General features: G+C 47.8%; 1 protein-coding gene across 6 annotated transcripts in view; it reads right to left on the reverse strand.

Moving 5' to 3' along the window:
* Positions 1 to 6,043: 6,043 nt before the first annotated feature.
* The window catches only part of TTC7A (tetratricopeptide repeat domain 7A), a 173,773-nt gene continuing 167,468 nt past the window's right edge, over positions 6,044 to 12,348 (reverse strand). For all 6 annotated transcript variants that reach the window (XM_054821189.1, XM_054821187.1, XM_054821188.1 and 3 more), the window contains one exon: positions 6,044 to 8,361. In XM_054821189.1, the coding sequence (XP_054677164.1) occupies positions 8,140 to 8,361 (222 nt within the window). In that variant the 3' untranslated portion in view covers positions 6,044 to 8,139. The remainder of the gene's footprint in view (positions 8,362 to 12,348) is intronic.

Raw genomic sequence — 12,348 nt, forward strand, 5'->3', positions numbered from 1 at the left:
CGTGTCTAATGCGGCCGCTCTGCTGATTTACAGAAGTCACATATATTGCATTCATGTAACAAGTGAGTGGAAACTTCCCTTAGCTCGCCCTCCACAGAAGAAACCTGAAAAAAAAGAGGGTTGAAGGAGGACCGCGCCGTGCTGCGACTGGTAGTCGCGGGTGGGAGGCAGACTGCGGAAAGGGAAAAAACCCGAGTCACAGTAATTTAACCAGTTCTGCACAGAAAAACACCCCTCTCGGCTCAACTCCTGGCAGACTTGGTTTTCCATCTGGTGAGAAATGAGGATGAAATACCTCCCTTGCTACCCTTCAAAAAACACTTCAGTATCCTCCGAGGAGATATAAGAGCAGAATCATTGTGAGTGGGAAATGAATTGCTCGCTCGCTGGATTTAGCAGCTTCCTGTTTTGGAAACCTGAGCTAGCATCTCAAATTTCTGTTTGTTGTCAGCCTAGGAGAAGAGACCCCAAGGCTGCAGAGCCTCTGGTGAGGCAGCGCTTCATTTGCTAATTGTTTCTGCCAGACAATGCCATTTACACTGGGCACAGAATCACCTGTAACCTCCGCTGACCAGAAAAGCGTTACATCCTTGAACTCCCAGCCTTCTGAAACAGCACCTGGCGTTGCAGACTTGGGCTGCTTGTGTCAGCTCCTCTCGCAGGACAACAAAATACAGGAATACTTATTGCTCATTAATTTACAAACATCCCTGTTCCCAGACTGAATTATTGCAGTATTGTAAGCAACTGCATCATAAAGAAGATAGGCGACTCGTCATACCTAATGTAATGAATCTTTTGCTTCGAGGACCACCATGCTGTCCTTGGAGGGGCAATGGGAGCTGGGCACGGGACTGGCATCTGCCGTAAGCACGAGCCCGGGCCCCCTGCTCTGGGGCTGGATCGGGGTCTCTGGCTGCGGCACAGGGTAGAGGCAGAATTAAGGTTCAGAGAGGCCTTTGCTAGTCGGGAGGCTGGCGGGGGGCTGCTTTACATTTGCTCTTACTCTCACAGCCGGGGCTTTTTGCGTGTTTCTCTCAGAAAAGCTGGTGAAGCTGGGCTTTCCCTCTGTGAGAGCTTTTCAGTGACTAAAATGTCTCCTATTTTACAGTTTTCATTGCTCTTTTGCTTTTTTAGGACATATTACAATGCTTGCCATTTTTGCCGTATAAAGTCCAGGTGTTCTACCTCTCTTCCTCCATCAGCCAGAGATCGCTGAGGCTACATCAGTTCTAAATGGGATCAGACCTGAAAACGGCAGCTCTGCACATTCAGGGGAATGACCTGTGAGGCTTTTTTTTTTCCCCTCCATAATTCAACACTTACTTAACTTGGAGCATTGAGAAAACCTTTGGATCTTTTGCCCTTCAGCTGGTGGACCTGCAGGGATGTTTTTGGCTCTGAGATGTTCTCTTCGTTTTGGAGACAATGTAGGAGAGGAAACTGGCTTGACAGCCACAGCTCAGTTAAATGCTATAGTGACTGCTAACGGGAATAGAATAGGTCAGTGATACCCAGGTTGTCTTTCTCTAGCACCACTCTTTAAAGATCAGTAGGTTACGTGTATATTTTTTCTATGTTCCAAAGACTGGTTCAGGCACATCTGACTGGGATGTGACATCTCCCGAGGGATGTGGTGAAACAGAAAGTCAACGCTGCTGCTTTGGTGACTCCGCAAAAACCTGACAGCAAGACACCGTCATGGAAGAGAGCATCTGGGCAGCAGCGATGTGTCTCATCTCTTCCCTTGCTGTTTGTGGGACTGCTAAATGTCTGGGCTTCACGCGAGGCAGGAATATACTGTATGTATCTGAGTTGGTTTTACCGATTCTGCAGCAGAAAGAGAGAAGCGGAGGTATGAATCAACTATTAAAAATTATAGAAAATATATTATTAAAAATTATTATTCTTAATGACCTTTCAAGAGTATCATGTCAAAATTACCACTGAAATATAACTTGGTTCTCTGCAAGGGAAGAAGTGATTCCGAATTGAGGGTGGAGAGTACCCAAAACATCTGGAGCTCCTCCCAGCAAAAATGAGGGGCAGGAAGGCTTACGTTCTTCCCACTGAAACAGGAAGGGAATACTAAACATCTGTGTGATGCAGAGAGGCTAGCAGGCAATGTACCAGCGTTAGGATGGAAGCACAGACGAGTGGTCTCCCTCAGAGGGGACGGAACAACGCAAGTCCCCAGTTTTTGTCGGGGTTCAGATGTACGTCCGCCTCCAGTTGGGTTCCTGCTTGGAGGGGCCATGGCAGCCTTCTCCCTCCCTCCGCCCCCCCAGAAACCCCCCACCGCTGGTTCACTTCCTCACTGTACTGTGGGGGAAGAAGTCAGAGCTAGTGTTTTGTTCGCTTCAATTTCAGTTTTAAGACTTTGTACTAACAGCTGAAGGACTTAATTCTGTTCCTGCCGCAGAGGAACCTTGTTCTGCTTGAGTTATTCTGAATATCCTTGTAAACCAAAGCAGCCACAGTTATGAAGAAATGCTCTTCAAAAACCCTGTCCTTAATCTTGTTTCAGTATGAAACTAAGGGGCTGGCTTTTTAAGAAGGCCCTCTTGAAGCTTGCCCAAAAGATTGATGTGTAAATGCGAAGAATGCTGTGGAAGCTCTTGAATGGAGACATTTTATTTGCAAATAACCACAGGGTAACTGTTTGTAGCAAAAAGATGATTAATGGCATTGTGGCCAAAATAAGGTGAGTCCCTAAACTTGACGGCACGGTATTTGCATATTACCTTGATGTTAGAGTTTCTCACGCTACCTTTGTTTATTTTTACTGGAAAGAAGCACAAGAAAAGAATGATGCTCGCTTAAATCTCCATAAATCCAAACATCTGAAGCTACATTACTCCTTTTTCCTGGCTCTGTTCCTCCTTGAAAGCACGCCGCTTGCTTGCTCACTCTTGTTTTTCCCATGAACTACAGGGTGTAGGCCAAAATACCCTTTGCAACCGGTAACTTGCTAGGCACACTGGGTTCCAGTTAATATAACAAATGGTCATTTCATAATGCTTGAAATATCTGTGGCATGAATATATTAAAAATCCTGAAACTGGCAGGAAACACGAGGAGCATTTTTTGTTTTCCACGGGGTCAATTTTATTCATCTGGTGAAAACATCTTACAATGACAAAAAAAGTTAAGTTACACAGAAACACGATTCCGACAACCGCATTAACAGCACACAAGTGGCGGGTAGGAAACACTCGCACGTGCGAAAGCTGAGCACCTCTGTGCACTGGCTCGGGGGAGGTTCGTTCTCGCATCATCACGGGCCACTCTGCAACCGTGCGGTGTCGCGTCCCTATCAGCGGTTTTAGCTCCAGGCTGGCCTGTGTTTCTGTGGGGAAACGAGCTGGATCCGTTAGCATCCAGTTCCTCGGGAACCTGCCTTAGTTTGCTGGAGCTGAAGGTGCGAGCCAGTTCATTAAAGTCCAAGTTGGAGGAAGCATCTCGGCAGCTGCTGGGTCAGTGGTTACCTCCCCTCCTGCCAATGGCACCGAACTGACGGCTATTTCAGCTGCTCGGTTCTGAGACCATCACGCAGATGGTCGCCTGGAGCCCAGCTTAGGGAACAGTCAGAGGGTTGGTTGAACGAGCAGGAGCGCGGGGGTGCTGGCCAACAAGACCGTGCAGCTGGTGGCAGCAGCCACCTCGCAGGTGACAGCAGGCGTCGGGGCAGCGCGGATGGGCACCCAGGTGGGCGCTGCAGTGGTCCCTTCGGGCATAAAGCAGCTCTCCTTAGCCAAATATGTGACGTGCTGGAGGAGGGAGAGACGTCTCAGCTACACGTGCTCGTTGCATAATTGTCAAATACGCCTGTAATACAATTCCGTCAGAGGCAATTATCGCTGCAGCACAGTCGCTCTGGGAAGCCCTCCTCTCCTAGGCCGAATTGCAACTATCTAATCTCTGTTGGTTTGGCTGAAAAAAGATGATGGCAGTGATGTCTTTTCACTAAAAAGGACTCTGCTGCCATTAAAATGAAATATAAACTAGCCAAACTCTGTCTTCACCAAGACTCTCCGAAAATGGAACATTTTTTGGATAAAATAACTGTAATTCAAACTGCAGCAGTCAGTGCTGTGCCTACTTTGGTTCCCAGCCAGTGAATTTTAAAGTAAACACCCTCCAGGACTGTTCTCCATTTGGATTTATTAGTCATTACCAAGAAAAGATAATTAGCACTTCTGAAGCATTGTGATAATCAGTAGCATGAACTGTTACCAATAGAAACAGACTGGGGTACTTGTGCAGCGCGGGAATATGGCAGCTCCATTGTACTCCTTGTACAGAATGAGTACACCGGTGGGCAGATCCTCAGCTGGAGGAAATGCTCATAAATACCAACAACTCCAGTGGAGCTAATGACAGTTTACACTGGGTAAGGGAGGGAGGGGGGGTTGTTCCTTGGCCTTTTGGGCTTCTCCTCCTGTTATCCTGGAGGCAAAGTAATTTTTGTTACAATATACCAACCTTCTGGTTGGTCAAAGGCAAATACTACTCCTTTACTGTGCAACAGAAAAATAGGAGCTAATTATTTTTCTTTTGTATGCACCCTGCCAACACAAAGGAAAATAACCTTGTGGTGGAACAAGAGGAACCTGGGTATACCTGGATCCTTCAGGCAATGATGCCTTTTTTCTCTTCCTCTTTCTAAACTAATGAGAAAACTCTGCTAGACTCAAGTCAGTGCTACAACTCACAAAACTGGTATTTCACTTATTGTTCCCCAAACTTCCGTTACTTATGATCATCTGTAATAATCCTGAGGGTTGGGATGTAAAGTAAATCTTACGTCCTTAGTCTCAAACCCTGAGCATTAAGCATGCCAGGCTCCCTGCTATACAAAGAAGTATTACTTACTGAGCTCAGGGAAGTGGATCTATTAGATTTATCAACGTGGCTATTTAAATAAATTCTACAACACAGATGCTTGTCTGAAGTAGTTGTCTTTGTTTTTCTAACCCTGGAAGTATGAACAAAATCCACCTTGAAGAACAGAGGTAGCATGTAAGCTTGGGAAGGCTTCCGTTTTGGTGAGCACTAATAACAAATGTAGCTAGAGGATTCACCTCCCAAATACAGGCACGTCTGAAACAACCGCCCTCTTTCCTGCACTGTACAGAGCAGTTCAGGTCAATGTAACACCCCTCCAGCCAACGGGTGCTTTGTACCCTCTGGGAAGCAAGCAGCAAATCTCAGGATCGAATCCGGTTTCCCTGCAAAGTACACTGTCTGCCACTGACGTAGGGGCTGTGGTGTGCTGTGCTGTGCTGGTAGCGTGCACCTTACTCCTGTAGTTCCTATCGACGCCAATGGCATTTACTCGTAGATGCCTTCCTTGCCACACCTGAAGCAGAAACTCTCAGACCCGCAATTCCTATGCCAGTAACGCTTGTTAATGCACACAACTACTACGGGACCACCAAGGCAATATCTAACTGGCCGATGGACTCGAAGCACGTTTGCAGCTCTCCCAGGAAGATGACTGCTGTGGCGAGTCCGATTGTTGCAGAGATGAAGTTCCTGATGGCAACAAATGTGATGTGCTGGTGGCTGTTTACAAGCCAGGCATGCAGAAGTAAATGGGCCTGTGAGTGTTTGCTTCTCAGCGGCTGCTGGGAAACAGGCACCCTGCTGCCAGGTCACCGACCGGCTTTGTTACAGACCTCTTAAAGCAGTTCCTCTGTCACAGCGGTGGATGCGTAGCTTGTACACAGCTATCTGCTGTCTGGTACACAGAAGTTGCTATGGCAGTGCTTTACAGATACACGTTGCACAAGAAAGCGGTGATGTCAGACCACACTGACTCTTTTTTTGTCTTATACAGAAGGCTCGCTCCCACCCTGGGAACCGTGGAACAGAACAAATACCAGAATATAATACCTATTTTTTTTTATATATATATATTTAAGTCTATTGTCAGATTGCATCTGACTGTGGAACTGGGTTTAAAACACTTGGGTAACAATTTACATATTATGTTAACAACAACATCTGCCCCCCTCCCCTTCCCCCTTCCCCACCCGCAGTGCAGAGCAAGCTGACTCCATAGCATCCTTCACAGCAAAATGGGTCTCTGCTGCGTCTTTCTGTCTTCATGAAACTCATTTAATTCTGGTACTTTAACACCTACTCCTTCCTCTGCTGCTGGTGCTATTGCAAACAAGAAACGCGGCCGGGTAACACGGTCTCCTTGGAAACCTGCCTCTGGCCTAAAAAGCCCCGTTTGGTGCCTGTGTGGCACTGGAAAACGAGAGGCCTTACGGGCCGAGGACCTATCATGGCTGAGCTGCTTTCACTCCAGATCCCTCAGTGAACAGAGGAATAAGCTGGGCTGTTGCACCGGCAAGATTTAATGGAAAAAAAAAAAAGCAATGTATTGGCCTGGGAGTGCAACAGGCTGCTGAGAGCAGCCCGCGGTGGGCAGGGCGCTTCCCTCGGTGCGGGCACCTCGAGGGGACTCTGGGGGCAGGGGCTCTGTCCTGGTGTGGTCTGGGAGCGGCGTGAGGAGCCCACCTCTCCATTAGCCTGCAGGTTTCCAAATAATTGTAAACAACGCTGACTTCAAGTCTGCTGCCAGAGCCTCAGGCTCTTTAAGAAATAACCCCTACTCGTTTATTGCCTGAGGATATTATTATTTCCGGAACAAACTAGTTGCAGATCACAATACTGGGCAGAACTATAGTACAAAGTGTGTTTTAGTGCAAACCCACTTACGAAACAGTCACAAATCTTCTTTGGGCAGAAATGGGCACAGAGCCCCAACCTTTTGTATAGAAAAGTGCCCGCAGCTCATTCTGCATCATCTTCATCTCGGGACCGGTCTGGACGGGGCTGGCTCTGGTGCGTCGTGTGACAGCACGGTACAGCTCCACCGCGCTGCCGAGGTCCTGGGGAGGTGACGCTGAGCTACGGAGCAGCTTAGCAGGGGGTACGCCAGCTGCACCCCCTGTCCCGGCCGTGCCAGCCGCAGGGAGGTTGTGCGGATTAGGAGCTCTTCAGCTGGCTCTGGAGATCGCTTTTAACATCTGATACCACACACAAAATGATCCCGCTCCGCTGAAGGCTCAGCTCCGTACCTCTAATGTCAAATTTCTACAGACAATCCAAAGATTTGGTTCTAGGAAAGAAGCAATTCATATACACACATACTGCCTTCAGCAGACTTTCCCTTAAAAGACTGCTGCCATCTTTTATATCATGAAAAGACGGATATGAAAACGTTCTGTGCCAGGAATGGTAATGCAGTAAAGCACAGAGTTCAGTCACTATATACTGGTAAACACTACATTCCTCACTAAAAGTGATGCGATAGGTGATTAATAAGAATGAAGCTCAGATTTTATAATTAGTTACTTCATGTAAGGCCTTTCAGTAAATAGGTAATTGGAGATACATACATGTTTTTAATACTAGTTCAAGTGTGAACTGATTTGGTCTTTGGTCTTTCTGCGTTTGTGAATCATACTGCAATAGCAGCTTTAAAAAAAAAAAGTATTTTTAATTTAAATTGGTCTAAGCAAACGCCACGCTAAATATAGTGAGCATCTGCAGTATATAAGAGCAAGACAGGAAAAACAATTATCAAAATAGCTAAAATAATTTTGTAAACAGCATATACTGCGTGTCTATATGGTTTAATTGCCATTCCTATCCTGTCAGATCTGCGTGGAGGCAACCACATGCTTAATAAGGACAACTTGGTCGAGTTAGTTGGTGCATTTGCTTACCCATTTAGAGCAGGTCTGGGCTTTAATTCAGAGCTTGGGGTTTTTATCTTTAATGAAAATTGAAAGGTGCAAGTGCTTAGAACAGCTGTACCCTAGCATGATCTATTCTACAGACAGTCACCTTGAACTAACACTTTGAAATAAGCCTTGCTGTTAACACGAACAGGAGGTGAGCCAGGCACCTGTGAAGAAAAAGGCATTCTCTGTTTCTGCCTGTTGCAAATTCTTCTACAGTTAGGCTTGTCTCAGCTGAGTGTGTAGACCTGAGCCCCGTCCTGGAATTATTTTGCCCAGTTCTGGGTTACAATGGCACATTTCTGTTGGGCATTTTCTTTCTTTATTTGGATCTGATGTCTGTCCACGGAATGAAGGTGCTTAGCTGCAGGGCAAAGCTTCAGAGCTCCCTGGGAATGACAGTGAATGGGATGACAGGACTGCTGGATTCGAGGTCCAGAGCGGTGAGGAAACATTCGATGGCTGCTTCGTTTTTCCCCTGGGCTTGCAAGACCTCTCCAAGGCTGTTCCAGGCCCTGTGACTGGTGGTCTGGATCCGGATGGCATCTCTGAGGACTTTCTGGGCCAGGTCCCTCCGCCCAAGTCTGTTCAGCACCAGGCCCTGTCAACAGACAAGTGATGAGCAGTTAACAACGGCACAGAACAGAGGAAGAAATGGAGTGATGGAGTGCCCCGAGCTCCCAGCAAGCTGGGCAGACCTAAGAGCGCAGGCACTGGAATCCTATGGGGAGGATCTCCACCTGTTTCTGGAGAAGAGTATTAATCAGCTCTTAAGCTCTGCTTTTTTTTGTGATGTGTAATTTAAAAAAACAATTGTGAAAATATTTTTTTTAAGCAGAGACTGATTCAGCTCTGCAACTACTCCTGCTGCGTGTTACTGGGAGAGTGTATACTGGTGCTACAGAGAAAGGCTACAGGCCATTCAAGCATCCCTCTCTCCTTGAGTAGGTTACACTGGCTTCTAATCCCCAGGAAAACATACCCAGGTTCACTTACACTGAGTATCTAAATAACTCTTGCACATCTAGAACACCCAGCTGAGGCTGAGGTAAAGTATCTCAGCTCCTACATCTTGACCATATAGAAAGACTTTTCCTCTTACCAAATGGGGCTAGAGGGACGCGGCCCCTTCCAGCCTTCTAGGGGCAGCTGTATGTGACAGCATGGGGCTCTTTGTCCTCCTGCTATTTGCGCTCCAATGCAGATCCTAAAGCAGCATGGGGGAGGAGAAGGATGGAGGAACCTTGTTTAAAAAGCTGTCCTTAGGGTAAGAAAAGACACAAGTGGGTGTAACCATCTGGAAGGAACAGGAGGGGGAGGATGAAAGAAGTGGTAGGAAGAACATGTTTTCCTATAGGGCTCGCATGGATGCGTCTGAACCCACAAAGCATCTAATGAGCCAGACTCCCTTTTAATTATACAGCAGTCAGCCACGCTGAGCCCAGATGGTCACGTGGGCTTTGCAGGCCACGAGGCGTTAGTGGCATTTTTCTGCTCCCTCCTGAAGGTGCACGCACCGGGATGAACTTCCCGCCACTTTCATCCAGGTGTGGCCCGTGGAAGAAGCAGCCAACACTTTCACGTCACCTGCCAAGCTCTGCATGGCCTCCGCCTGCACTCGCCCGCAGAAATGCTGGAAAGTGAGATGACTGCCTGACATCATGCTTTTCTTGGGACTACCTACTTTGCCTGAGAGAAAAATTAGGAAGCACCCATTTAATCAAGTATCGGCGGTACTGTGAAAAGTTTCACTGCCTCTTTCCTGCCCGTAACCTTGACCTGAATAATCAACTCAGTATCAAATTTGATCATCTAAAGACGCAGTGGGTGTGTTTTTCCTTCAGGTTTCTCTCTCTGTTGGAAAATGGCGAGGCAGTGGCCCTAATCTTCCCGTCCCCTTGCGAGCAGGCACAGGTGGCACAGAGGTACCCGATGGGAGAGGCTGGTTTCTCTGGAGGTAGCTGCTTGGAGACGACCGCGGGCATGTAATGACAGACTGGAAGGAATCTGTGCAATTACAATTTGAGTAACCCGCTTGACAGGGATAATGAGGCACAGAAAGGGCAAGTAGTGTGGCCATAGCAAATCTGCTGCCGAGCCAAGAATAGATGGGAGCTATCTCAGCTCAAGTTTGTCCTCAACCACAAAACCACTCTTCCTCAGAACTCTTCATGTTGCGCTGACCGAGCAGAGCAGATTGTGCTCTCTGGTGGCCGGGGACCCATCGCTCTCCTCACCCTGACACTAAGCGACATCAAGCCTCTCGACGCTCCCGGAGGGCCGCTGGCCCCAGAGGCACAGGGGCCAGTGAGCCTGTGCAGCTGCTGCCTGTCATCCCTTTCCAACGAGGAGGGGAATTCCCTCCCTGGCTGACATCTCGCGCCTCTCAACAATGCCGCAGTGAAATCCACCTCATCGTAAACCGCTCGTGCGGCCCTGCTCCCTTCTCCGCCCCAGCACCCTTGTCAGTCAAGGACCAGCGGCTGGCATGGCTTCCGCCCTCCATGGCTCCCCAGTGTGAAGCCGCTGTACTTCATGTTGCCTGTGCTTGAGGAGAACAGAGTTTTGCATCTAATGGCCCCTGCAGCTGTTTTGCAGCACTGGGAGGAGGCAGCATGCAAACCCCAGGTACTGTGTTCACCTCGGGGAGATGCTCAAGCGTAGCCCACCAGTAAGGGCAGCACATGTGAACATTTGCTTGTCGCTATTCAGTGCTTTCAAGCATGCCAGTTTAGCTGAAAAAAAATCTGTGAACCCTCAGAAAGGGTGATCTCAGGCTCCCCAAAGCCATGGGAAAGCCTCTTGTTGACGCTGCAGTATGCTGCAGGAGTGAAAAACTGCTATGTTTTCCAGGAGAAACACAGGAGGAAACATTTGCTAAAGGAGGTAAAGATTTCTCGCTTCCTCCTTGCTTTCGCACACAACTGTTCATGCCAAAGGCAGCCCAGGTCCATGGCCCTTCCCAGGCATGCCCACCGTCCTGCTTCCCACTTGTTCTGACCACGACCTGCCCCATGGCCCCTGCTTGCCCATGTGCCTGGATGTCTGTGTGGTATGGGCAGAAGACGCTGTGCTTCAAGTCTCAGCCTAAGCGGAGGTCGGGGTATGGCCAATGCGCTCCCCAACCCTGGCCCTGCCAATGTTCCCAAACCCCAGCACGAGACCTACTCCTTCACCCAGAGTGAGCTGCGACAGATGGTGTCAGCCTTTCCAGTGAGGCTTAACTGAACCGGCAGAAATACGCTGCTGGATGTTTAAAGGACAGGTTCAAAATCATTAATTCTGCGTGCAGGAGAGTTTCTTGCTTTGGGTTTCCTCTTTCCCCTCCTCCTCACCCCGCTCCTTGCAAACCACAAGCGTTTTGTGAGAGCTGGAGGCTGCACAATCCCCAAGCCTCATGAAGATGCAGCACTGAGCACTTCAGTTTTTTTGTTTCCCTGAGGTATTTGCACTTCAGAGCTTCTCCTTGCTACTGAATTTCTTATTTCCCCATGGAGTCTGGCTTGCTATAAACAATGCCTGTGTGTTGTTGCTATGTAGGTCCAGCTGGAATCTGCCTACAGTGCAAAAGAAAAAAATTATATATAAATTCAGAAAGCCACCCACTGACAGGCAATTTGCATTTTTATCTGGAAGATTTTTTTTTAAAAAGATTTTTCTAATGAAAGTTCAGTTCCTGAGTTTCTATGGAAACTCATCTGCTTGGTGTGCATGCATAATTTCATAAAGTCAGATCTCAGGAAGATGAGCAATTAGTATAAATACAAGCAGGAATGTGATTAAGGGTTTCATCCTCTTATTCCTGAAGATGGAGGGTGGGGCTGGATTTTGTTGTCTTTCCTTGGTTTGTATTTGTGCATTTGCCAAATTAATGCAGAAACCCGTGTACAAGGTGGCCTCGCTCCTCTGCCACCTCCTGGCTAGCACCGGCACTTCTGGTTTTGCCCGGTCATTTTCCTCCCAGGGATGGTGAGTACCGCTAAGACAGTCTTCTCTGTTCAGTGTTGTTGGTACCGAGTCAGGCCCTAAGGAGCAATGACGACAGGCTTCTTTGTAAACTCAAGCATATTATAACTAGTAAAAAACCCCAAACCAAATCAAAAAGTGTGTGGGAATCATTTTGCTTTCAAGCTCCTGTGGGCAGCATGTGGCTAGGGCTTGCACCAGGCATTTCAGGTGCTGCTCGCGTTAATGTAGCTGGATAGTGCTCAGATGCTAACTCAGTCGCTCAAGGAGGTCTAAGGGTAACTTGTGCAGATTAATTTAATTTTCTTCTTTAGGTCTGAAGACATACTTCAGATCTTGTACGCAAAGGCAGAGTAGTGAAGCTTGCACTTTCCAGCCAGACTGTAAAAGACGGCGCTGAAAGCACTGGAAGAAATTCATTTGAGGTGAAGCGCTGCAGCACAGCGAAGCTGGTACAGTCTAGCGGTGCATGAAGGCAGAGGGGAGACAGCGAATTTGGGTTGCTGATTTAGGGTGCCTTATGCTGGCAGCTGGACTCCTGATTTTATCGTTTTTAATTTCAGGGAACAGGGGGTGTACATGGGAAGCTTTTTCAAAGGTATTTGTGACCTTGCCTGCATGC

This window comes from Grus americana, chromosome 3 (genome assembly GCF_028858705.1).
Source record: "Grus americana isolate bGruAme1 chromosome 3, bGruAme1.mat, whole genome shotgun sequence".
In the NCBI taxonomy this organism is placed as follows: domain Eukaryota; kingdom Metazoa; phylum Chordata; class Aves; order Gruiformes; family Gruidae; genus Grus; species Grus americana.